This window comes from Leucopleurus acutus (assembly GCF_964270905.1).
Source record: "Leucopleurus acutus genome assembly, chromosome: 11".
Lineage (NCBI taxonomy): Eukaryota > Metazoa > Chordata > Mammalia > Artiodactyla > Delphinidae > Leucopleurus > Leucopleurus acutus.
This window is the reverse complement of record NC_139152.1, coordinates 37313623-37338361: the sequence shown is the minus strand read 5'-3', so window position 1 is coordinate 37338361 and position 24739 is coordinate 37313623. Positions and strand designations below refer to the sequence as shown.

The 24739-nt window shown below is 38.2% G+C and overlaps 1 protein-coding gene across 3 annotated transcripts in view; it reads right to left on the bottom strand.

The window, feature by feature from the left end:
- ANO6 (anoctamin 6) overlaps nucleotides 1-24739 on the bottom strand; it is a 204375-nt gene that overhangs the window by 49789 nt on the left and 129847 nt on the right. For all 3 annotated transcript variants that reach the window (XM_082850797.1, XM_082850798.1, XM_082850799.1), the window contains 6 exons: nucleotides 23707-23994; nucleotides 23371-23484; nucleotides 20320-20435; nucleotides 14363-14497; nucleotides 4445-4550; nucleotides 281-341 (listed from right to left, as the gene is read on the bottom strand). In XM_082850797.1, coding sequence (XP_082706923.1) covers nucleotides 281-341; nucleotides 4445-4550; nucleotides 14363-14497; nucleotides 20320-20435; nucleotides 23371-23484; nucleotides 23707-23994 — 820 coding nt within the window. The remainder of the gene's footprint in view (nucleotides 1-280; nucleotides 342-4444; nucleotides 4551-14362; nucleotides 14498-20319; nucleotides 20436-23370; nucleotides 23485-23706; nucleotides 23995-24739) is intronic.

The following is a 24739-nucleotide window of genomic DNA, read 5'->3' as shown; positions in this document are numbered from 1 at the left end:
CGCAGAGAATCATGAGAAACAATAAATCTGTGTTTTAAGCCACTACATTTTGAGGTAGTTTTTTATGCAGTAATTGATACAATGTCCTTAAGAATTATAAATGGAGTCTGGGGGGAGATGAAGTTTGGGCAATCCAAGGGACTAAAAGTGGGTTACCTTAATCGCCTATATAAAACCATATAATGCTATTTAGTTCGGTACTTGTATGATCTTAAGGTTTTTGTTTGTTTGTTTTTAGTTAAGAGGCAAAAGGAAACTGAAAAAAATGGGCATAACTTACCCCATACCCCCATAAATACTGCAAAGACTAGGGTTCCAAAACTGTCAAAGAGGCACAATTTCTGGAAAATACAATAATAACATGTACATGCATCATGTTCTTCACTTACTAGGAGTCAGCAAATATGAACTGCTTTGTATATGCTACACTTTGGGAATTTCTTTTAAAGCTGTTAACTAGTTTGACAATCACTATATCTACTACATACTTACAGATGAGATTTCTCATTCTCTTGAAAGCAAACAGCCTCTGCTGTATTTACCAGAGTACATTTTCCAATGGAATCTTTCCATATCATGATAAAGAAATAGGCTCAGCTGCTAAGATCCCACGCTGTTGAAAGCTTCTAACATACTTTTGAATAACAGCCTCTTTTTATGGACTATGATAGTGAATTTGAGGAAATAGAATGGCCCTGAGAATACAATGAACTCCAAACAACTTTTAGATTTATGATTTGCATCTGATTATCCAACCCTCGTCAGAGGGCAAGTTCCTGAATTCCTGCATTTCTTGTTAAGAGAAGCGCAAAGCTGGCGTTTACTTTGAGATGGCTCTCCCCCAGGAGACAGCTCTGTTTCCTCAAATCCAATGATGACTTTTCTACCATCGCTGATGGAAGCTTCTTTTAGGATAAGGAGGCACAGATGCTTTTGCTGACGTTACAAAGGGTACAATGATCATGAAGGAATACATGACATACTCTATTTACTAGTTCTGCTAAGTTTCCCCTTTTTGCTAGTATAAAAATAGTCTATCTCCCTCTATGAATTCCTGGAAGATCTTCCAATTAGTTACCGATTTTTCATTAGTGAGCATTGTTATATCTCCTAAAAAAGGTCTATTAAGTTAGTGGAAAAAGTGGCAAACATAGTATCAACTTTATAACAGATCTTATGAAAAGTAAAGAAGACATGGTAGAAAAGGAAGCTATAGGCTAAAAATAAACAAATAAATAAATGAATGAATAGCAAGCTTTCCAGTGCCAGAGAAAATTCAAATCTGCTTCTCAGAAAAACTCAACTCTTTTAAAGGTTCTTTCTATGTTGCCCTTTATACTGATATAAAATGAGTAAACTTTCATCTACATAAAAATATAAGTTATGTTATTTTTGTAAAATAATATCCACCCACCCATCTTCTTACAGATCCTTTTTCCAAGGCATATAGATGCCCTCAATCATCCATATATACCCTGAGCGGAAAGCACAGTCCCGAACTGTCTTTCAATTACTCCTCTCAAAAGTCCAGCTCAAGGAAGACAAAATTGATAAATGAGTGACCCATCTGGGGAACAATGCTCCCCACCTATTTATTCCTCTACTCCTGGGACTCTATGGAACATGATTTCAAGTCTTTTAGCTTTGATGCTTATGGGACCATCTCTTCCAAGCTGTCTTTTAGTGTCATACCTTATCCCTCATTGAAAATTATTGCAGGAAAAGTCCTAAGAGAAACATTTCTGCGTGTTATAATGTTATTCTGGAAGATTCTATCCAATGTTACTCTTCTTCTAGGAATCAATGCAAACCTCTCTCTATTTGATACCTCCCTACCTGCCCTGACACCTCCACGCTCACTCCAGAAAGAGAATATCCTATTATGCTGAGAAAAAGCCACTGGAAGCACATCTGTCAATGTTAGAGGGGGGAAAAAAAGGAGCAGCAAGAAAAGGCAAGTTTACTGCTAATGCCAAGCTCACCCCAGCTGCCCAGCTCAAGACGAGAGATGTGCCTTGCACTCTTATGAGAGGGAGTTAGGTGGCTTGGAGGAAGTTACCATTTTTGCCACTTGTGTAAGGATCAAGGAACGGAGAGAAAGAAGAAGACGGCTGGCTGGCCTCTCTGCTCTCCGTGCCCCAGGAGCAACATGGAAGCAGGAAGTAGGGAAGAAGATAAGCAAAGAGCTTTCTTGGTAAGAAGCTTATCTTAGCTTGCTTGGCGGGATGGCACAGAAAGGGAAAGCTGGCTGTGTTAACAGCGGCCCCGAGTCAGCATACTGCTTTAGTCAGGTGGAGCAGGAAATAAGAGAGAGCTGTATACGCAGGCATAATGATTTTAATCACAGGAACCAGTTAGAATCTAGAAAAGTGACCTTTTGCTATGCTTTCTTCCTGCAAAGGAGCAAAATCAAAATTTTATAATCGTGTATTTCAAAGAACTAAATATTACACCATAACCATGTTTCCTCTTTATCTTGCCAGCTAAAAGCTAAGAACTCTATTTAATGCTCAGTCACAAGAACAGTATTAATCCTGATTACTTCCATAATTGTTTCTTCATTTCCTTGATCCTGATTTTCTATTTCTATTTCTAATTTGTTAACAATTCTGGCATACATGTCAATTAGTGAATACGCCATCTCTTTCCAAAAGGAAAGAAATGAATATAAAAATGTATAATTGAAGAAATGACTGAATTAACCAATAAGCAGAAAAGCATGAGAAGGTGCTTCTCTTTTTCTTTTTTATCTTATTTTTTCATTTCATTCTTTTACTCATATTCTTTTATATGCTTCCCTCCCTTTGTGAATCACTCTGACAAGACTCAAGGGATTTTTTGGGGAAACTGGAAGAGAATGATTCATTTTTTTCCAAAACAATGGAAAAAAAAATGTACACAGGGACATATTTGAAAGTCATGCGCTTAAGGATGGCTAGGTGAGCAGAAGATATGAGAAAAGAGATGCGGGTTGGGTGTGTGAAAAATAATTTCTTAAGGAAAACGGAATTTCCATTTGTACTTTGTGGAGTGCAGTTTGCCTCTGGTATTATTGTCGGCACTTGCCTTAAATCCAGTGCCTGGGGATACACACTAACTAGTGGCCTTTATGGGTCAACATCACTGGAAGGCAGATTCTCTCTCTCACTAGCTCCAAGTCTTTTACTTTGAGTGATCTATGATAGATATTTATAGTCTAAAGCTTGTGTTGGTTAAGGGGGGTGGGAAATGAAATGTATTTTAATTCATAAATTAAGTGTAGAAATCCATGTGTTGACAATACCCTGCAATCACCTTAATTAAGGGGTGGAACAATTTTCCAAACATAGAGTTCAGTTTGAGAGTAGAGTGCCTGGTACCACAGTCAGCCACTGAAGAACACAGTAATAGCAAGGAAGGCAGATTTGCTATCATTTTCTGGCTTTGTCAGTTACTAGGCGGGTGATCTTGAGCAAATCATTTAATCTCTCAGATCCTCAGTGTTTAAATCTGTAAAATGGACGTAACACCTGTTCTGCCAGTCTCACAGTGCTGTTTTGTGTGTCAAGTAATGATATAGTTACAAGAACTTTGCAAAGTATAGACTATAAAGTGGCATCACTATCTTAGCAGTGTATTCAGTTAAAATCAAACTTACACGGAGTAGATCAGAATATTCTGAGGTCATATAAAGATTCCTAAACTTTCACAGCAGAACTAGGGGACAGAGGAAAGATCAAGACAATGGAGACTACTACAAACATCAAAGTTGTCAGGAAAACTCTCTGAAGCAAGCAGACCATCTTTCTTCCTGTCTGGTGTTTCTGGCATGCCTTTCAGTAAGCTCTCTCCAGTCTCAGTGCTTTTCCTAAACCTCCTGGATTTTAAGAAGTCATATAGCTCAAGATTATCTGCATGTATAAGGGGAACCAGATGTGTTTTGTGGGAATGTTTTGAGACAAAGTGAATAGCTGTTCCCATTTGCAGACAAAACCTTTCTTATGCATTTTTATAAATACAGTCTAAATCTGACCAGCAAGGTCTTTAAAAATCCAAGCAGAGTTTCAGCACACTTTCAAAGTGGGAAAACACAAGTACAGATTTCAGGTTTCCATTCACTTGAATTAAGGAAAATACTTATAATAGTAAACCTATTAAATAGTATTTATGAGATAAGCCAGGTTTGAGATTTCTGCTTTGATTACCTGAAATACTTAAATTAGTTTCAATTCCACAGTTCCTCACTGACCCTTCAGGAGATTTTAGATAAGGCTTTTAATTTCAATTTATTATTTGTAAACAAGGAATAAACACATGCATTTTATATCTATCTTTCAAAATGAAGATTTAGTTGACAACCTTTCTAAATTCCTCAGAGGGAAAAATTATAATCACTATGTTGTACTAAAATTTTTAGAAGAAAAAACATCTTTCATTACTTGTAAATGTTTGGGAAAAAAAATACCTTTGAGGACTCGCAAGTAACATTGAGTTTCCAGAATGGACAAAGCTTATCACACTGAGGGCACATTATGATCTTGCCGCCAATATCAGGATCACAAACTTCTTTGCTAAAGAAAAGAGAAAAATAAAATTTAATATAAAAAAAATTTAATGAACAGGACTTTCTTTCTACACGCATGATAAAATCCAACATCCATTCATGATAAGAAAACTAAACTAAACTCTTATGAAACTAGGAATGGAAATGAACTTCATTAACCTGATAAAATCTTGCTATAAAAAACCATTCTACTTAATAGTAAAATGGTGAAAGTATTTCCTTTGCATCAGAAACAAGATGATGGGTCCTGCTATCGTCCCTTCTTTTCAGTGGAGGTCCTTGCCAGCACAGTAAGTAAAACAAAACAAAACAAAACAAAAAAACAGAGATAGGAGGAATGGCAAGGGAAGAAAACTCCTATCACTAACAGATTACATAACTGTTTATATGGACAACTCAATAAAACCTACAGATAAATTGTGAGAATAAATGAGTTTAGTAAGTTTTCTGGACATAAAATCAGTATACATAATACATATAGGGTCACAAAAAGAAACTGTGTCTCTAAAGACCTGCAACAGTTTTTAAAACACCATTTTTCAATAGCTTAAAAAATATGAAGAGCCTAGGTATAAAAATCGAATTCAAAATGTATGAAATTTATATGGAGAAAACGATAAAACTGTTCTGGGAGAGTAAAGAACCTATATAAATTGGGTACATTATCATGGTCACAATTTGGAAGAATCAATCCTTGAAGATGTTACTTCTCCTTTATATGAGCTGTAAACTGAATAGAAGAGCAAAGCCTCAGAACACTCAAGACACCTCCTAAAGAACAAGGTGCTACTGGGATAGGTTAAGAAAAACTGAGCAAGAGAACAAAATAAAGAGTTCAGAAAGAGACCTCTGTATACACCAAAACTGATGTAGAACATGCAGGGTAGGCCCAGCAAATTAGCAAGGTAAGAACTGATGTTTGAATAAACAGGGCTGCTGTAATGGAATATCACAGAAAAAGGTGAAGTTGAACCACAAAATCCTATCATATACAAATCAACTCCAGGTGGAAAATAAAAATGCAATTGTACCAACTTATTTTAAAAAAATGAAAAATGAAAAAGACTATCTAGATAACCTTGGGGTAGGGAAAAATTCTACTAATGAGACAAAAAGCTTAAATCATAAAGGAAAATATTAATACATTCAAAACCTTTTAAAAGCAAGAACTTCATTAAAACACCATAAAGAGAGGGAAAAAAGATAGTCACAGACTGGTAGAAGTTTTGCAACACGTAAAAATGACAAAGGACTACTCACAAGAGTATTTTTAAAACTACTACAAATTAATAAGAAAAAACCAACAAACTAACAACAGGTTACACACTGCTCGCTCTAGGAGAAGCCATGCAGATGGACTCTTACGTGAATGGGACCGGAGTTGCAGAATTAGTTGGCCCTGCAAATAACTCAGTAAAAAATAACTGGGCATGAGAAACACTTCTAGAATATCTGAGTAAAGATTTTGGAAAACTTGCTCCTCTATAAAGCAAAGACACTGGCAAAATCTGTCAAAATTAACCTCTGCAGAACTGTGGAAATTAAACAAAGTCTTCCAGCAGTCTGAGGGGTGCTTATTTGAGGAAAAATAGCTGAATCTTTTCCATAAAATTTGGGGCACTTTAACTTGACTTATTGCCATCCCCATAACCTCAGCTTCATGGTGGCCTTTAAAACCAACAGTCTCACAACCAAGGTAGCCTAGCAGCCACTGAAGGGGCAGAAGTGGTGTGAAGTTACCAAAAAACCCATCCCCAGAGAGTTGTCACTATCTGACCTATCTCAAGCTCATGCTGTGCAAATAGGCCTATCCCCGGAGTGTCTGTTGAAAGTAATTAGCAGGAATTATTTAACATTACAATTGCCTGAGGCAGTGACACCAACACAGACTAACAAGATGCTGATTAGAAAACTTAGAAGGAAAAACTGCGAAATGAGATGTTCTGGGGGTGGGGGTAGGGTTAAAAACCTCCAACAAATTCCTAGAATTGTGGACAGTGCATATGACCAGCAAAGACCTGAGAAAACCTTAATCTCTCAACTCTGGCTGACCTTGAGGTTCTGCATAAGCAAGAAGTAAAGGCTAAGGAAGAGCTGCAAACTGCCTGCTGGAGTGCTGAAGGCATTCCCCAACACACAAACACAGAGCCACTCGGCAAAGGCTCAAAAAAATGATTGGTTCCAAGTATTTAAAGAAATCACTGTCCAATCATTAGCTGACAGCTAAGCTTTTGTACACAGATCTCATGGCTATGCACGATAAAGAATACAGACTACAGAATTTGCTCAGGAAAATAACTAAATAAATAGCAGCAGCACAGCAATGACAACAGAAGCAACAACAAACCCTGAGGAGGGGAAAAATCTGGTTTCCAGATCTGCCACAATATTTTAAATGCCCAGTTTTCAACAGAAAATTACAAGATACACAAAGAAACAGAAAAGTTTGGCCGTAACACAGGGTAAAAAAGAGGTCAATAGAAACTCCCTGAGGATGTCCAGACACTGAAATTACTAGACAAAGACATAAATAAGCAATTATACATATGCTAAAGAACTAACAGAGGGCTTCCCTGGTGGCACAGTGGTTGAGAGTCTGCCTGCTGATGCAGGGGATACGGGTTCGTACCCTGGTCCGGGAAGATCCCACATGCCGTGGAGCGGCTAGGACCGTGAGCCATGGCCGCTGAGCCTGCGCGTCTGGAGCCTGTTGCTCTGCAACAGGAGAGGCCACAACAGTGAGAGGCCCGTGTACCGCAAAAGAAAAAAAAAAAAAAAGAACTAATAGAAACCATGCTTAACAAATTAAAGTATGTGACCATCTCATTGTACAGAGAATATCAATAGATAAAAATTATTTAAAAGACCAATAATGACTAAAATGAAAAATTCACTAGAGAGGTTCCTCTGCAGATATGAACTGGCTGAAGAGAAAGTCAGCTAACTTAAAACTAGGTCTATTGAGATTATCCAGTCTGAGAAACACAAAGAAAAAGGAATGACAAAAAATGAACACAGCCTCAAGAGATGGGTGGGACACCATCAACAATACACATAATAGGAGTGCCAGAAGGAAGGAGGGAAAGAAAGGGGCGGAAACAATATGTGAAGAAATAATGGCTGAAAAACTTCCCAAATTTGATGAAAACATTAATTTGTACATCCAAGAAGCTCAACAACCTCCAAGTAGTATAAACTTAGAGATATCCAAACGTAGGCACATCAGACTCAGTGTGTCAAAAGACAAGAAGAGAGAATTTTGACAGCAGAGAGAGAAAAGTGACTCAACATATACTAAGACTCCTCAGTAAGACAAGCAGTTGATTTCTAATCAGAAACCAAGAAAGCCAGAAGGGAGTGGGATGATATCACCAAAGTGCTAAAGGAAAAGACTGTCAATCAAGAATTCTATATCCAGCAGAACTATTCTTCAAAAAAGGAAGGACAGTTTAATTAGGTCCCATTTGTTTATTTTTGTTTTTATTTCCATTATTTTGGGAGACAGATCAAAAAAGATATTGCTGCGATTAACGTCAGAGAGTGTTCTGCCTATATTTTCCTCTAGGAGTCTTATAGTGTCTTGTCTCACACTTAGATCTTTAATCCATTTTATGTTTGTGTATGGTGTTAAAGAATGATCTAATTTCATTTTTTTTAACATGTAGCTGTCCAGTTTTCCCAGCACCATTTGTTGAAGAGACTGTCTTTCCACCATTATGTAGTCTTGCCTCCTTTGTCATAGATTAATTGATCACAGGTGTGTGGGTTTATTTCTGGGCTTTCCATCCTGTTCCATTGATCTATATTTCTATTTTTGTGCCAGTACCATACTGGTTTGATGACTATAGCTTTGTAGTACAGTGTGAAGCCAGGGAGCCTGATTCCTCCAGCTCCATTTTTCGTTCTCAAGATTGCCTTGGCTATTTGGGGTCTTTTGGGCATATATCCAGAGAAAAACATGATCCAAAAGGATACATGCACCCCAGTGTTCACTGTAGCACTGTTTACGATAGCCAAGACATGGAAGCAACCTAAATGTCCACTGACAGAGGAATGGATGAAAAAGACATGGGTGCATACACACAATGGACTATTACTCAGCCATTAAAAAGATGAAATAATGCCATTTGCAGCAACATGGATGGACCTAGAGATTGTCATACTAAGTAATTCAGAGAAAGAGAAATGTCGTATGATACCCCTTATATATGGAATCTAAAAAGAAATGATACAAATGAACTTATTTACAAAACAGAAACAGACTCACGGACCTAGAGAAGGAACTTACGGTTACTGGGGGGAAGGGTGAGGGGAAGGGATAGTTAGGGAGTTTGGGGTCGATATATACACACTGCTACATTTAAAATGGATAACCAACAAGGACCTACTGTATAGCACAGGGAACTCTGTTCAACGTTATGTGGCAGCCTGGATGGGAGGGGAGGTTGGGGGAGAATGGATACATGTATATGTATATGTATATGTAAGTCTGAGTCGCTTTGCTGTGCACCTGAAACTATCACAACATTGTTAATTGGCTATATACTCCAATATAAAATAAAAAGTTTAAAAAAACATGAAGGAGAAATTATTTGAAAGATTTATATTTATATAATAGATTTTTATAATGAAGGAGAATTATCTGAAAGATTCCACTGCTAGCAGACCTGCTCTACAAGAAATACTAAGGAGAGTCCTTCAGGCTTAAATGAAAGGACACTAGGCAGTAAGTCAAACTCAGCTGAAAAACTAAAGAGCAATGGTAGAGGTAACTACATAGGTTAAAGAAAAAGAAGAAAATATAAATATATTTTTGCATGTAATTATTTTCTTCTATCTGATGTAAAAGATAACTGCATAAAACAATACTTATGAAACTGTGTTGATGGGCTTATAAATGTATAAAAATGTAATTTGTTTGACAATAATAGCACAAAGGGGGAGGGGGACAGACCGATACCAAAGCAGAGTTTTTATATGTTACTGAAATTAAGTTGGGATAAATATGAACTAGATTGCTTTAAAACAAGATGTTAATTATAATCTCCAGGGCAACCACTTAAGAAAATACCAAAAAAAAAAAAAAAAAAAAGAAACAACAAATTAAAATAGAATTAAAATGGTATACTAGAAAATATTTTATACAAAAAATGTAGTAATGGAGGAATAAAAAAAGACATAAGACATATAGAAAATAAATAGAACAATGGAATAGAAAACAAATAGAAAAATGGATGTAATTCCAAGCTTATCAGAAATTACATTAATGTAAGGGAATTAAATATTCCAATCAAAAGACAAAAGGCAAAAATAAATGGAATAGAGAATAGATATGCAACAGAGAAAAATCAACAGTTGGTTCTTTGAAAAGATCAATAGAATTGACAAGTTTTTAGCTAGACTAGTCAAGAAAAGAAAGAGAGAAGATGAAAATTACTAAACTTAGAAATGAAAGGAGGAACATTACTGTTGACCTTACGGAAATAAAGAAGGAATATAAGGGAATAATGTCAATAATTATATGCCAACAAATGGAATAATCTAGATGAAACAGATAAATTCCTAGAGAAACATAAATGACTGAAGTTGACTCAAGAAGAAATAGAAAACCTGAATAGACCTACAGTGAGTTAAGAGACTGAATTAGTAATCAAAGAAATGCCTAAGCCCATGTGGCTTCACTGGTGAATTCTATCAGCCATTGAAAGAAAAACTGATGCCAATGCTTCATGAACTCTCCTAAAAATAAAGAGGATAGAAACATTTCCCAATTCATTCTATGAAACCAGTATTATACCGATACTGAAACCAGACAAAGGCATCACAAGAAAACTATAGACTACTATCTCTTATGAATATAAATGAAAAAATCTTCAACAAAATATTAACAAATTAAATCCAGTAAATCAAATCAATCAAGTGGGATGTATCCAGGAATGCAAGGACCATTCAACCGTACAAAAATCAATTCATGTAATATGCCATATTAACAGAATAATGGATTTAAAACTAGGAAGAGAAGAGAATGTCCTCAACTTGATAAAGAACATCTACAAAAAAACCACAGCAAAGATCATAGTTAATGGTGAAAGACTGAATACTTTCCTCCCAAGATCAACACTGTACTAGAGGTTCTAGTCAGGGCAACTAGACAAGGAATATAAATTAAAAACCTCTAGATTAGAAAGAAATAAGTAAAACTATTTCTATTCCAGATGATATGATATAGTATATTAAAATCCTAAGGAACCCACCAAAAACTGTTAGAATTAAGAAGCCAGTCCGTCAAGGTTATAATACACAAATCAGTATATAAAAAGTAATTATATTTCTATACAACATGAATGAATAATCTAAAAATAAAATGAAGGAAACAATTTCACTTACAATAGCATCAAAAATAATAAAATACTTAGAATAAATTTGAGAAAAGAAGTGTGAAACGTGTACACTGAAAACTATAAAATATTGATAGAAATTAAAGATGACCTAAATAAATGGAAAGCTATTCTGTGTTTATGGATAAGAAGCCTTAATATTGTTAAGATGGCAGTAGTCCTTAAAGTGACCTACAGATTCAATGCAATTCTGGCTTTTTTGTAGAAATTAACAAGCTGATCCTAAAATTAATATGGAAATGCAAGGTACCCAGAATAATCAAAACAATCTTGAAAAACAAAGTTTCCAATTTCAAAACTTACTAAAAAACTATAGCAATCAATATAATCTGGTACTTGCATAAAGGACAGACATATCGATTGATAGAAACGAATTGACAGTCCATAACAAACTCTTATATTTATGGCCATATATTTTTTGACAAGGGTGCCAAGATAATCCAATGGGGAGAAAATAATCTTTACAAAATGGTGCTGGGACACCTGAATATATACCTGGCAAGAAAGAAAGTTGAACCTTTACCTTATACCATTTACAAAAATGAACTCATAGACCTAAAACTATAAAACTTTTAGAAGATAAACATTGAGAAAGTCTTCATGACCGTGGATTACAAATGCTTTCTAAGACATGACACCAAAAGCACAAACAACAAAAGTAAAAAATCAGGTAAACTGCACTTCATTAAAATTAAAAACTTTTGTGTTTCAAAGGACACCATCAAGAAAGTGAAAAGACAATTCACAGAAGGGGAGAAAATATTTGCAATATAAATATTTGATAAGGGGCTTTTATCCAAAATATATGAAGAACACTTAAAACTAGACAATACAAATGACACAATTAAAATGGGCAAAGAATTTGAACAGATGTTTCTCCAAAGAAGATACACAAATGACAAAGTAAGCACATGAAAAGACCCTCAACATCAGTGGGCATTAGGGAAATACAAATCAAAGCCATCATGACCTACCACTTCATACCAACTAGGATGGCTAATATTTATTTGTTTATTTGTTTATTTATTTATTTATAACCCAGCAATAACAAGTGTTGATGAGGATGTAGAGAAATCGGAATCCTCATACATAGCTACTGGGAATGTAAAATGGTACAGTCACTTTTAAAAAGATACTTGGCAGTTCCTCAAAATGTTAAATCTACAGTTACCATACATCCCAGCAATTCCATTTTTTGATATATTCTCAAGAGAATTGAAAACATATGTCCACACAAAAACTTGTACATGAATGATCACAGCAGAATTATCTACCATAGCTAAAAAGTGGAAACAACCCAAATGTCGACTGATGGATGGATAAACAATGTTGTTGTGTATCCATATAATGGCATATTATTTGACCACAAAACGGAATGGAGTACTGGTCCATGCTGTACCATGGATGCACCGTGAAAACATTATGCTAAGTGAAAGATGACAATCGCAAAACACCACATGCTGCACATACTATATGGTTCCCTTTAGGAAATGTCCAGAATAGGCAAATACGTAGAGACAGAAAGTAGATTAGTAGCTGCCAGGGGCTAAGGGGAAGGGAGGTTAGGGAGTGACTACTAAAGGTACTAAAGGTTCCTTGTGGGGTGATGAAAATGTTCTAAAATTAGATAGTGGTGAGGGTTGTAAAACTCTGTGAATGTACTTAAAACCACTAATTGTACTCTTTCAAAGGGAGCATTTTATGGTATATGAATTATATCTCAATAAAGCTGTTATTTTAAAGTGTGCATAAGCTTTAAACAGGGCTTTTATAGAAGAGGAAATACCTACAGTATCCTCTGCCTATCCATAGATATTTTCAAAAGCACACAAAATAAATTATATTTTGTAGGGGTACAAGTACATGTGAAAAAGAATATACAGTGTATGCTAAGGAATGAGAAAAATAAAATTTAGTATAGTTGTCATTTCCAAAGTAAGGGGATGCAATTGAGCAAAGCACTTCACGGGTAACAGTTATGTTCTTTTTCTTAAACTGGGTAATGAATCATTACTCCTTACATCTTGAATACATTTTCTATTCTTGTGACTGTACTGAGTATGTAATAAAATTAACTGTAAATACATATATTTTAAGTATTTTTAAACTATTTAAAAATTAAGTAAATAAAGTCGCCATAGTTTTGAGCACAGGGAGTATATCCTCAAGACTCTATCCCCGCCTCCACACCCTTTTCTGTAAATTAATTTGTGTGAAAGAGTAGGAAACATGTGGTGTGCCTGTTATGGTGATTTTATAAAATAAATTATAATGAGAGCCACCACCATGCAAGAACCGTATAAAAATGCTACTTTTTCACTTTGAAAGTGTATTTTTGAGATACCTTTTTGTGGCTGGAACAATATTGCGAAACAATGGAGAAGCCAAGGACAAATTTAGGCAAAAGATATCAACATTCAGCCTTTGGCCCTAAACTCTTTTCCAGTGAAGAGAGGAGAGTACTTCCAAGACCATCTGCAGCTTTCTAGCTAAGAACCATAACGAGCACAAACACTCAGAATCCTCTGTTAACAGAATGGATAATTATGCCTATACATCAGAGCTTCCATGTAAGCTTCCTGCCTCCAGAGCCAGGCTCATATGCCCTGGGCTAGAAAAATGTGGTCATCGGTTTGTCACTGTTGCCCAGAAATTTTGATCTGGCTGTCACACCTGGATAGAGGCCAGATGAACAAGAGAAAATGCCTGGTTCAGTGTTGCATCCCTTCTGGAGGTTGAGATCACCAAAAGCAAAGGATTAATAATACATTGCAGAACACTGATGGTGAAATTCAGTGTTCTGGCACCCATGTATTTCCCTCTAGACAGCGCAGCTGGTATTTTAATTTCAACATCAAGCACAAACTCATTCTTTACGACTTTTTCTCCCCCTAACACTGTTAGGGCTTTCTTTCTTTCTTTTTTTTTTTTAAAGTAAAACAAACAAAAGAAAGTATCATTTACTTGAGTTTTCAAACATGTACTCCTTAATATATGTGAAGAAGTCATTTCTAAAAACATAAAAACACCAATTTTACCAGTTTTGCCATTGAAACCCTGAAGCAATCAGAGCTGCTCCTGGCCCACATCTGTGGGGCTGAGTGAAGCATTCCTCTGGGAGCCAGAAGTTCAAAGTTGATCCTCCCTCCAGACCTCATTTCTTTTTCAAACAAAGTATTGTCTTAAAATACTGGCGTGTTTCCTAACGGTAATATTCCTGTCAGAGGCTGGGCTGCGTTATCTAAGAAAAATTTTCTTCCATTTCACTTAGTTATTATGCTCAGGACAAAAGGGATATATCATCTGAAGCCGTAAGTGTTCTGCGATGAGTCTTCTTTTACTAAAACAGTCTAAGTCCCTGAAAATAATTTTATGTCTAATCGACTTTTCAGCACGGTAACAAGGAACAGAGAGAGGTTACCTCCATGTACAGTTATTCTGATTAAAATATCCGTAGAGAAAGCAAGCCACTCCCACAACTGCTGCCAGGAGAAGCATCTGAGTGTAGTAGCCCAGCCAGGCAAAATAGATTCCAATCTTCTCTCCATAGTATTTCCTGAAGAAAGACAGAAGTTATTTTCAGAAGAGACATATGAGCACTCTGCAGCTTTATCCTAATACTAATTTCTGATCCTAAATAAAGGGGGCTTTAGAATTAAACCTCTGGCTCAATTCACACTTAAAAACATATCCATTTTCATAGCAGGCCCCAAATTCTACTGTGAAACAAGAAGTGTTTTACATATCATGGAAGTATTGATCACGGATTAACCTGCTGAAGAGAAGTAAATTAGAATACAGCAAAGGAGGGGAAAATGCTGAATATGGAGCAGATAGAGAATATTACCATCACTCTTTGTAAAGACTGGCAGATTTGATCAATTCCCCCAGATTGTTCTTCACATGCATGAAACAAATGAACACGAACAATTTGCTCAGTTACCTGTTTTTGCTCTATCTCGGGGACTTCCTCGGAGCAAATGTAATGTAAATCACAAATAATAAGAAAATGCTGATAACAATGAACTAGGAGTGGAATGGCTCTCTGACCAAAATACTGATAAAACTCATGAGAATGGGAGAGGGCAGGACGGATACGACTGAGGAATCTACTGCCCTGTATTCTTTGTATGTAGCACTTCTATTTTTCCTAAGTTTTAGAAACTCTTCAATGTTTTTAAATTAATCCGGGGTAAATGCAAGAGGCCAGGTGGGCGAGATAAGAAAGGAGGCAGGGCATGAAGCAGGGCCAGATTGTTCCTGAAAGGGAGACAAGTACACACAGGCAGAGGCAAAGGGCTTAGGGGTGAGGAGAAAGCAACGAGACACTCGTTGAGGCGACTCTTGCTGATACTTTTCCTCAACGCACTTTTCACTTCTGGCTCAGCAGTGGTTGGTAAAACCTGTAGGTTTACTTGGCTCTGAGGCCTCTATGAGGCTTCTGGCTCAGCTTGGAGCTGGGCTGAGCTCTGTAGGCTTAGCCTGGCGGGGACTCAGCCCTGAGAAACAGCCTGGAGTCCTGGAAGACGTCACACAGGAACATCCCTGGGTTGGACCATCACTCACAGGGCAGCTGAGAGAAGAGCTCCCTGGTCACAGGCCTCAGTGTGGGTCACATCCATGGGGGAAAACGAAGGGCTGAGGCCGATGTGCAATCAAGAGGCAGGAGGAACACAGTGTGTCCGTTCCCATGCGACTGGGGCTTTGTGGTCTGGCTCACGGATGACAGGTAAATGGCAGGCTCGGGATGGTGTCTGGGAGAGAAAACCCTGGCAGTGGGTTTGACATGTCTTGGGCTCTTCGCTGTCAGGCTTTCTGAATATGTTCTTATCAATCATGTGCCCTGGAAATACCACATTTAAAACTGGAAATCATGTTGGGAGTCGCCTGCTCCAACTACCCAATAGTAAAACTATCCTGCTACATTTGGAGAGCTGGTCAGGCAGTCTTTGCTTGGATAGTTACAGTGACAGGGGCTCATTACTTCCGAAGGTACCCCCGTCACACTGCAGGCAAGAAGGTCAGAAAGAACTTTTTAAATCTTAAACAGAAAGCCTGCCTCCTGGTTCTTGCTGAAAGGCTGGGGAAAATGAGAAGCCCTTCAAATGGGATATTCTCTGATTATTATCTCTCTCTGCCCCAAACATCCCAGTTCTTAACACCAATTTCTAAAACTTCAGCTTTGATTTTTTTAATCAAAGTTATACCTATACATTCATTAAAGAGTCAAACACTTCTATTGACAGAACACTGATTATAAAAAGAAGCAGTCCCCAACAACTTCTCCCGTGTCCTGGCCAGAAGCAAGCACTTTTGACTCTTACAGCTGATTCCTGGAGTATTTACCTCCGTCTCTCTAAATAACATACCTGTAGGGCAGTTTATTGACTTTTCAGTTTTATGTATCACCTACTGATGCTCTACTTTGGAAGATGAGGATTAAGCTCTCTTTTTTTTTTTTTTTTGCGGTACGCGGGCCTCTCACTGTTGTGGCCTCTCCCGTTGCGGAGCACAGGCTCCAGACGTGCAGGCTCAGGGGCCATGGCTCACGGGCCCAGCCGCTCCGCGGCATGTGGGATCTTCCTGGACCGGGGCACGAACCCGTGTCCCCTGCATCGGCAGGCAGACTCTCAACCACTGCGCCACCAGGGAAGCCCTAAGTTCTCTTTCAATCCCCGTCTCATCTACACACCCACACCTCCACTCCTCCATCCTCTCGACATAGTTACGATATAATTTTGATTAGAGCAATATCCTTGCTTTATAAATAGTAAGACTCTGTAAAGACTGCTCACAGCTGCATCAAGTCATCTGCTATGCTTACTTTTTCTCTCCTGCCCAATATTTTGTTTTCTCTGGAATTAATAATTGTCTTGCTGGTTCATTGCTTAGTTTTCTGTGTACTTATCAACGATTCAACCCCAGACTTTCCTTTAATGTGTAACTTTCTCACTACTTTCTAACACACGAGGTAGCCTATCAATTTCATGTCCTTGACTCAATCTCTTCAGAGCTCCTGCCACCTGGATTAATGACTTGCTAGTCCTGCCACAGAGCTGTCACCTGGGATCGCCCTGTCCCTCTCTCGGGTTGGGAATCCCCATTTACTGAATCCACGTCTTTTTCTTGGTGGAGTACCTCCTCCATTACTTTGCACGTTTAAATTGTGAAAATTCCTCACACCTAATCAACAGTTTGGCCATAACTGCATTCGGAGCGTGAGTTTAAAAAAGCACCTTCCTCAGAAATATGAAATTCTTGCTCTCTTTTCTTGTAGGTTGCAGTGTTGTTGTTGAGAAATTCAGTGCTATTATGAGTCCTGCTCCTTCATATGAAACCTGTTTTTCTTTCTGGAGGCTCGTAGGATCTTCTGTCTGTCTGCAGTATTTTGAGAGGTCACGTTGCAGTGGCTTGATGGCTCCCTGTTCATTCTCCGGGCTGGGCTCTGACTACTCTGTCCATCCAGAGACTCAGGGCGCTCAGTTCTTCAATACAGTTCTACAGGTACTTGTCATGAAATATTTATCTGATTTCCTCCTTACATTTTCTCCGTCCTTATTTTTAGCATTCCTATTATTTGTTCATTGCACATCCTGGGTTGATTTTTAAATTTTTCTCTTTTCCCCCATTTTCCCGCTGTTCCTTTTTATTTTTGCTCTACGTTCTGCACAATTACTTCAACTTCATTTTTTAACACGGCTGTTGGGGTTCTTTCTGTTCTGTTCATTTTTAATTCCTAAGAGCTGCATTTTATTCTCAGAATAATCCTTTCTTTCTTTCTCTTTTTTAAAATAGAATCCTGTCCTTGTACTGTGGATACCACATCTTAGCACTCAGAGAGAGTGCTGAGGGAAACTTTGCTTTTTTTTTCCGGGGCAAAGTCTGTTTCCTCCAGGTTGTTCTTTCTGGTTTGTTTGGTTTGCTGTTTGGGAAAGAGTCCATTTTCCCTCTGCTAACCCCTGGGAACCAGCGATGAAGGTTTAACAGCCTCGGCGCTCAAGGGGTTACTAATGGGAAGCAACAAAGGGAACATGTGGACCAGGGACAGGGAATAGTTAAATGTATTTTAGCAAAAGATACTTAAAATCATGGGGATATTGTTTTCTTTACAGAATCCCTGCTCCCAAACAAAAACCCATAAAGAATGATTAAAAAGCCATCAAACCTATCACCCTGCCATCACATGCTATAGGTTTAACATAAAACGAAAATAATGGAAGGGAACCCTCATATAAATATCAACTTCAAATATTGACATGTGTACAAACATCCTCTTTCAAAATTTTATTCTACAGGATAACTCGAGTTAATGAGACACAGTGCCTCTTCATAATTCCGATCCAGCTAATAAATGAAGGAAGAAATTAGAGTATGACCAAATGAAATACGCAACATTCATTAATGGCTGCTATCGTCGCGAGAGGGACAAATGGACACTATGTACCTTTTGACAGAAGTACAAAACCCACACAAGTATTCTTGCACAAAGTCGAACCTCAATCAGATCACACTTTTAGATGAGGATCAAATGACTTAACTGAAGCAAATACACAGGACAGAGAAACAAGTCTAACACCACAGGGGAGAATGAAATCAGCCAAATAGAGAATAGAGAAGCCCCTCAACAACTGCAAAGAAAACAAAAAGGAAACAGGAAAATTATAGATTAGAAGCCACTTGAGAGATACATTAGTTGCAACGTCTGGACCTTGCTTGGATCCTGATTACAACCAGAAAACTGTTAAAAAAAAACATATTTTTGTGATAATCAGGAAAACATGAATACTGATTATTTCATGACTTTAAACAAAAGGAGTACTCTGGTTGTATTTAAGAGACCTTGTCATTTTACTAACGAAATGTTACACTATTTGGAATCTTCTTCAAAATGACCCAGTAGGAGGTAGAGATAAACAAGAAATAACAGTGACTAGGAGTTTATAATGTTTGGAGCTGGGTGACAGACATAGTAGGCAGACTTGCTGTACTATTTTCTCTGCTTTTGTATATGTTTGAAATTTCCCTTAATAAAATGTAAAACAAAACGAAAATTCTTCAGTGTTTTAAAACTCTCACTTTTAAGGTTAAGAGGCTTTCCCCAAGTTCAGGTGGACGGGCACTGAGATTTCATAGAAAGAACAGGCACCTGGCTACAGGGCCACCGGGGGCTACCTTGACCCTCCTCTTCTCCTCACCCTCCACGTCCAACCCATAACCACGTCCTGTCAACCTGAATCCCCAAACGCTTCTACACTTGCTCCCACGATCTCTCATCTGGCTCATGCTACTAGCCTCCTACCGGCTCGCCCTGCTTCCTGTGCCCCCTGTAACCCAACCTCTACACTATCTTTGCAAAATGTAAGCGAGACAAAATTACTTGAATGCTTAAAATATTACAACAGCTTCTCACTGCACTTGTCTACACTCCTTTCCATGTTCCTGATACCCTTCTAACCTTGTGCCTCATCTTTCCCTTTCTCCTTAGCAATGGTTTTCACAATTTCCTCAAACTTGCCAAGTGTTTTTGTGCCTCGGGGCCACTGTACCAGCTGCCTCTCTTCCTAGAATGACTTTTTCCAGATCCTCAAAGTACCGGCTCCTTTTCAGTAGACAAATCTCAGCTCACATGCCACCTACTCAAAGATAACTTTCTAGATTCACTTCACTCCACCCCTCCCCATCTTATCACTGTGTTATTTTCTTCATTTCAATCAGAAATTTTGTTCACTTATTTGCTTATTTTTGTTGGTTTAGTTGTTCTTGATCTCTCTCTCTCCAGTAGCCTTGCCCAAACAACATAAGCTTCTGGAAAGTAGCCAACATTGGTGCTTTCAGAACACACATGCTGAACTAGACATTAAATTCACATGCTGACGGAAATGGTACCTAACAGCAGATACAGGAAAGCAGTGAAAATTGGTATCTCTTATCATACAATTTAAGCTAAATCTAATATTTACTCCTGTTTAATGAAGAATTTGGTGGGTATTTGGTCCCAGTTCCTTGGAGGTAACCTCAAATGCCTTGGAATCTCCCAAGATAGGAATGACTTTGTTATTCATGGTGGACCCTAGATGGTCTGTGCCAATGAGATGACTCAGGATGGAGACTGGCCATGCCAGAAAGACCAACCATGTGATTGGAGCCATGTGATACTGCAGGACCAACAGGAGAAGAAGGGGCTGGAGACTGAGCCATGTGGGCAATGACTCAATCAATCATGCCTAGGTAATGAAGCCTCAATAAAAACTCTGGGCAATGAAGCTCAGGGCTGCAGGTGAATTCCACTGGTTAGCAGTACTCTTGGACGACTGCCACATTTAGAAGCCACGAGGGGAACCCTGAGCCCTTCTCATTGGAGTGCTCGCTACAACTCACCTGATAAGATCCAAGGGCTGCTTTTTGTACATGCTTCGAGGATGAGCCCATTCCCTGTACAGAAGGTAGCGTTCATTGGGGCAGCTGAGGTCCTCTGACGGACTGCTGAAGTTGCACTGGGAAGCAGAAGCAAACAAATGAGCATCACAATCACCACGTGTTCATGTGTTCTGTTGATTAAATGTGGTACTAACACTTCACAGTCATTTGTAAATATGGGGTCCTTATTTGCTGGAAGGGATGAAAATACCATGTAATTTTTAGTAATTCTCAACCAGGGGTGATACTTACCCCTGCAGGACCATTTGCGAATGTGGGTGGAAAGGAATGCTTGGTTGTTAGAATCCTGGGGACCACCACCGGTATTTGGTGAGAGCCCTGAAGATGCTTAATGTCCTGTAAATGGGCCAGTCCTAAACAATGAAAAACTGGGCTGCTTAAGGGCCCAAACTGCTACACTGGAGGAAGACCTGAGAGTCCAGCCCCTTCTTGGACACCTGGGGAAACCAGGGCCTTGGCTGGTTAGTGGCAGGGCCAATTCTAAAACCCAGGCTTTTTGCCCCGCAATTCAGCAGTTATTCTGTGACCACACATAGAATATAAACAACAAAAAAGCCTGACATGATGTTATACATTTAGCTTGTTCAAGAAACCAAACTTCCTGCTTCTGCTTAAATTCAACCTGACTCACTTTCCTTCCACCTGTACTAGAACCAGAAACACCTGCTCCACCACTTTCTAGTTGGATGACCTTGTGAGAGTCATTTAGCCTCTCCATTCATCAATTTCCTCATCAATAAAATGGGGATCATAATAACAGCCACCTCATAGAGCTGTTAAGAGGATCAATTAATCCATGTCAATGTTACAATACTCCCTGGCATATAATAAGTACTATATATCTGTCAGCTATTTTCATAATTACTGACAGATGTTATTATCAACCAGAAAAGTATTAGTATTAAAGCCTTAACATGGGTCCTGACCTCCTCTTACTTCCTTTCCAAACACCACACAAGATCATTCCTTAGCCTGGACATGGGACTAGTGCAGTTACAAGAGGCTTTAGGGGAAAAGAACTGGGGTAGATGTCAACTGAATATTACAGAACCTTGGCATCCCATATTAATAATCATGATGGCTATTTGCAAGTGTCCCCAAAGTTCATGGCATGCTCTCACTGTTAATTTTGCTCGGGCACAAATATAAAGCATATGGACTGTAGGGCTGGACTGCTGTGTTGGGTGTCTTAGCCAGGAAGCTCAGCTCCTCCTTCTCCACCCAGCTCCCTGTTCTCTATTTATGCATGTGTATGAAGAAGCTATTTATTGTTCTAGTTTTATTATCTTATACAGTACATTTCAATATTGTCTTTATCTACAAATACATGAATTACACAGTAGCAATTATCAGTCTAAGTCTTTGCTTCCTTTGGTCTTAGAGATTCAGATAAATTGACAGCGAATGTAACAGAGTAACAGTGCAATATAATATAGTATTTTATTTCAATGACAGAATTTATTTTAAAAGCTTAGATATAATATCCTTGCATTTATGGAATCATTAAGGGTCTAAAGCAGTCACATTTTAAAATTTTCATTTCATGAGTGATGTTACCAGCTAGAGAAGTGCTCCTGAATTTGAGGAGTTGCTGTCATCTCAGTACATAGTCCTTAAAAAATGTCAACACTCTGCTGTATCGCCATCGTGACAAGAACCCTGACAAGACGCTTGTTTAAAAGCCCTGTGATATTCCAGGGCACAGTCTGAAAATGGTATTTCAGAGGGGAAAAAGCCTGTATTACAGAAAATGACAAATGAAATGGTCTAACATGTATTTTTCTTACAAAGAACCAATACTTTTCTGGTTGATAATAATATCTGTCAGTAATTATGAAAATAGCTGACAGATAAATAGTACTTATTATATGCCAGGAACTGTTCTAACATTGACATGGATTAATTGACCCTCATAACCAGGGGTATCCAACCCCTGAGCCACGGACTGGTATCAGTCCATGGCCTGTTAGGAACCTGGCCGCACAGCAGGAGGTGAATGGCTAGCAGGTGAGCGAGCCAAGCTTCATCTGTATTTACAGCCACTCCCCATCGCTTGCATTACCGCCTGAGCTCCACCTCCTGTCAGATCAGCAGTGGCATTAGATTCTCATAGGAGCTCGAACCCTACCGTGAACTGCACATGCGAGGGATCTAGGTTGCACGCTCCTTATGAGAATCTAATGCCTGATGATCTGAGGTGGAGCTGAGGCAGTGATGCTAGCGCTGGGGAGTGGCTGCAAATACAGATTATCATTAGCAGAGAGGTTTGACTGCACAGAGACCATAATAAATCAATTGCTTGCAGACTCACAAAACCCTATTAGTGAGTGGCAAGTGAAAACAAGCTCAGGGCTCCCACTGATTCTGCATTATGGTGAGTTGTATAACTATTTTATTATGTATCACAATGTAATAATAATAGAAATAAAGTGCACAGTCAATGTAATGCCCTTGAATCATCCCTAAACCATCCCCGCCCCCCCATGCGTGTAAATATTGTCTTCCGTGAAACTGGTCCCTGGTGCCAAAAAGGTTGGGGACCGCTACTCATAACAACTCTACGAGGTAGGTACCATTATTACCCCCATTTTATTGTTGAGGAAATTGACGAACAGAGAGGCTAAATGACTTTCACAAGATCATCCAGCTAGGACGTGGCACAGCAGGTAGTTCAGCCTGAGTGTATGCTCTTAACTGCTAATCTACACACTCCACACATTAACTATGGGTAAGCTACTGTTCATTCCTTTCTTTGTTCATTCATTCATTCATTGACTCATTCATTCACTCATTTAAACCGAGGGGCTTCCCTGTGCCTGGGATTCAGCATTAAACAATACAACATGGTTCCTGCCCTAAATGAGCTTGTAGTCTTGCAATACGTTGTCTTCATTTTACCAAGGAAAGAAACAAGGTCAAGAAGTTAGCCCTTCCCTACTAACACTGGAGTACACATTAGATATTTTATTTCATTTTTGCTGTTTGACTTACATCATGGAGAGGGAAAGCTGCCTTGTAGATCCCAGAGCTTACGAGTTTGTTAATCCCAAACTTTTTAACGTTGTCCCTTACTTGATACTTGATCCGAGAAAGAATGAAGTGAACCTAAAAAGATTCCAAAATAGAGTGGGTGTTTTATACAGTGTAACTAACCAATCACTGTTTACTATCCTAACAGGAATCTGTAGCCGTATTTCTTTTCTTTTCTTTCTTTTTTTTGGGGCAGCTTTTAGAAACCAAACCAAACCAGCCAAACTAAACCACTAATCATCCAACAGCAGGTTCTAAATCACCCAACAGCAGCAGCTAAATTGGGTTTAGACTTACAATGCGGCTTCTGGTGGCTGGATTGAAGAATGTATCTCTATCTTGAATGTAAAAGTCATTCATGCGGTTCTTCTCAAATGGGGCAGTGAAAAACTCTTGCTCTGGCTTGATGATACTTTCATCCACTTGGAGGACTTTGGTAAACCAATTGAAATTATCGAAGGCTGAGGACCGGGTTTTCAGATCATTGGGTTTCAGAGGCAATTTGATGTGCATTATCTCAGCATATGTACATAGCACTTCCCATGGAGCATGTACTTTTACAAATACAAGCTTGTCATCCAAAAGCTATATTGGAAGAATGAAAACACAAACCAGAAAACCAAACCAAATATTTTCACAGTTTTAAAACACAGATTTCTTTTTATGTTGCATAGTTCTTTCATAAAATTACCAATATTTTAGATGAAAAAAAGCAAACGTGTTAATTTTTAGTCCAAACTAGTTAAGTAAACATAAAAACACTAGTCACTGCAGTGTTATTGTAATAACAATTTTTTAAATTTCTTAAACCTAGAAGACTATTTATTATATATCTGTTCAATGTCATGTTACATGGCCATTAAAAAGAATTTAAAAGAATTATATTTATTGATATAGAAATGCATTTACTATATAATAAAGGGAAAAAAGCAAATTTAAAAATTGTGAAATAATAATTTTCCTTTCTGGAAGGGAAAAAAATATATACATCTGAGCAAAAAAATGTTTAGAAGAACTGTAAGATTATTTATGGATAATTAAGGTACAGATTCCACTATTCCTACATTTTCTATTTTTTTTTTTTTTTTGGTGAACTACTGTTTGTATAATGAAAAAAATCTTCAGAAAGGTTCTTGAATAAATACATTTATATGGATTTATTATTACATTCTTTGGCTATTAAAAAAGATCTGCTGGCTTTTATGAGAAACAAATGTATATTCTATAATGCAGATTTTGATCGACTCCCTTCCCAGCTGACAGCTAAGGTACGGCTGGGGTTACACGTTTCGAATGCCATCCCAGCATCCCGAGTGACATGGGGGTTCCC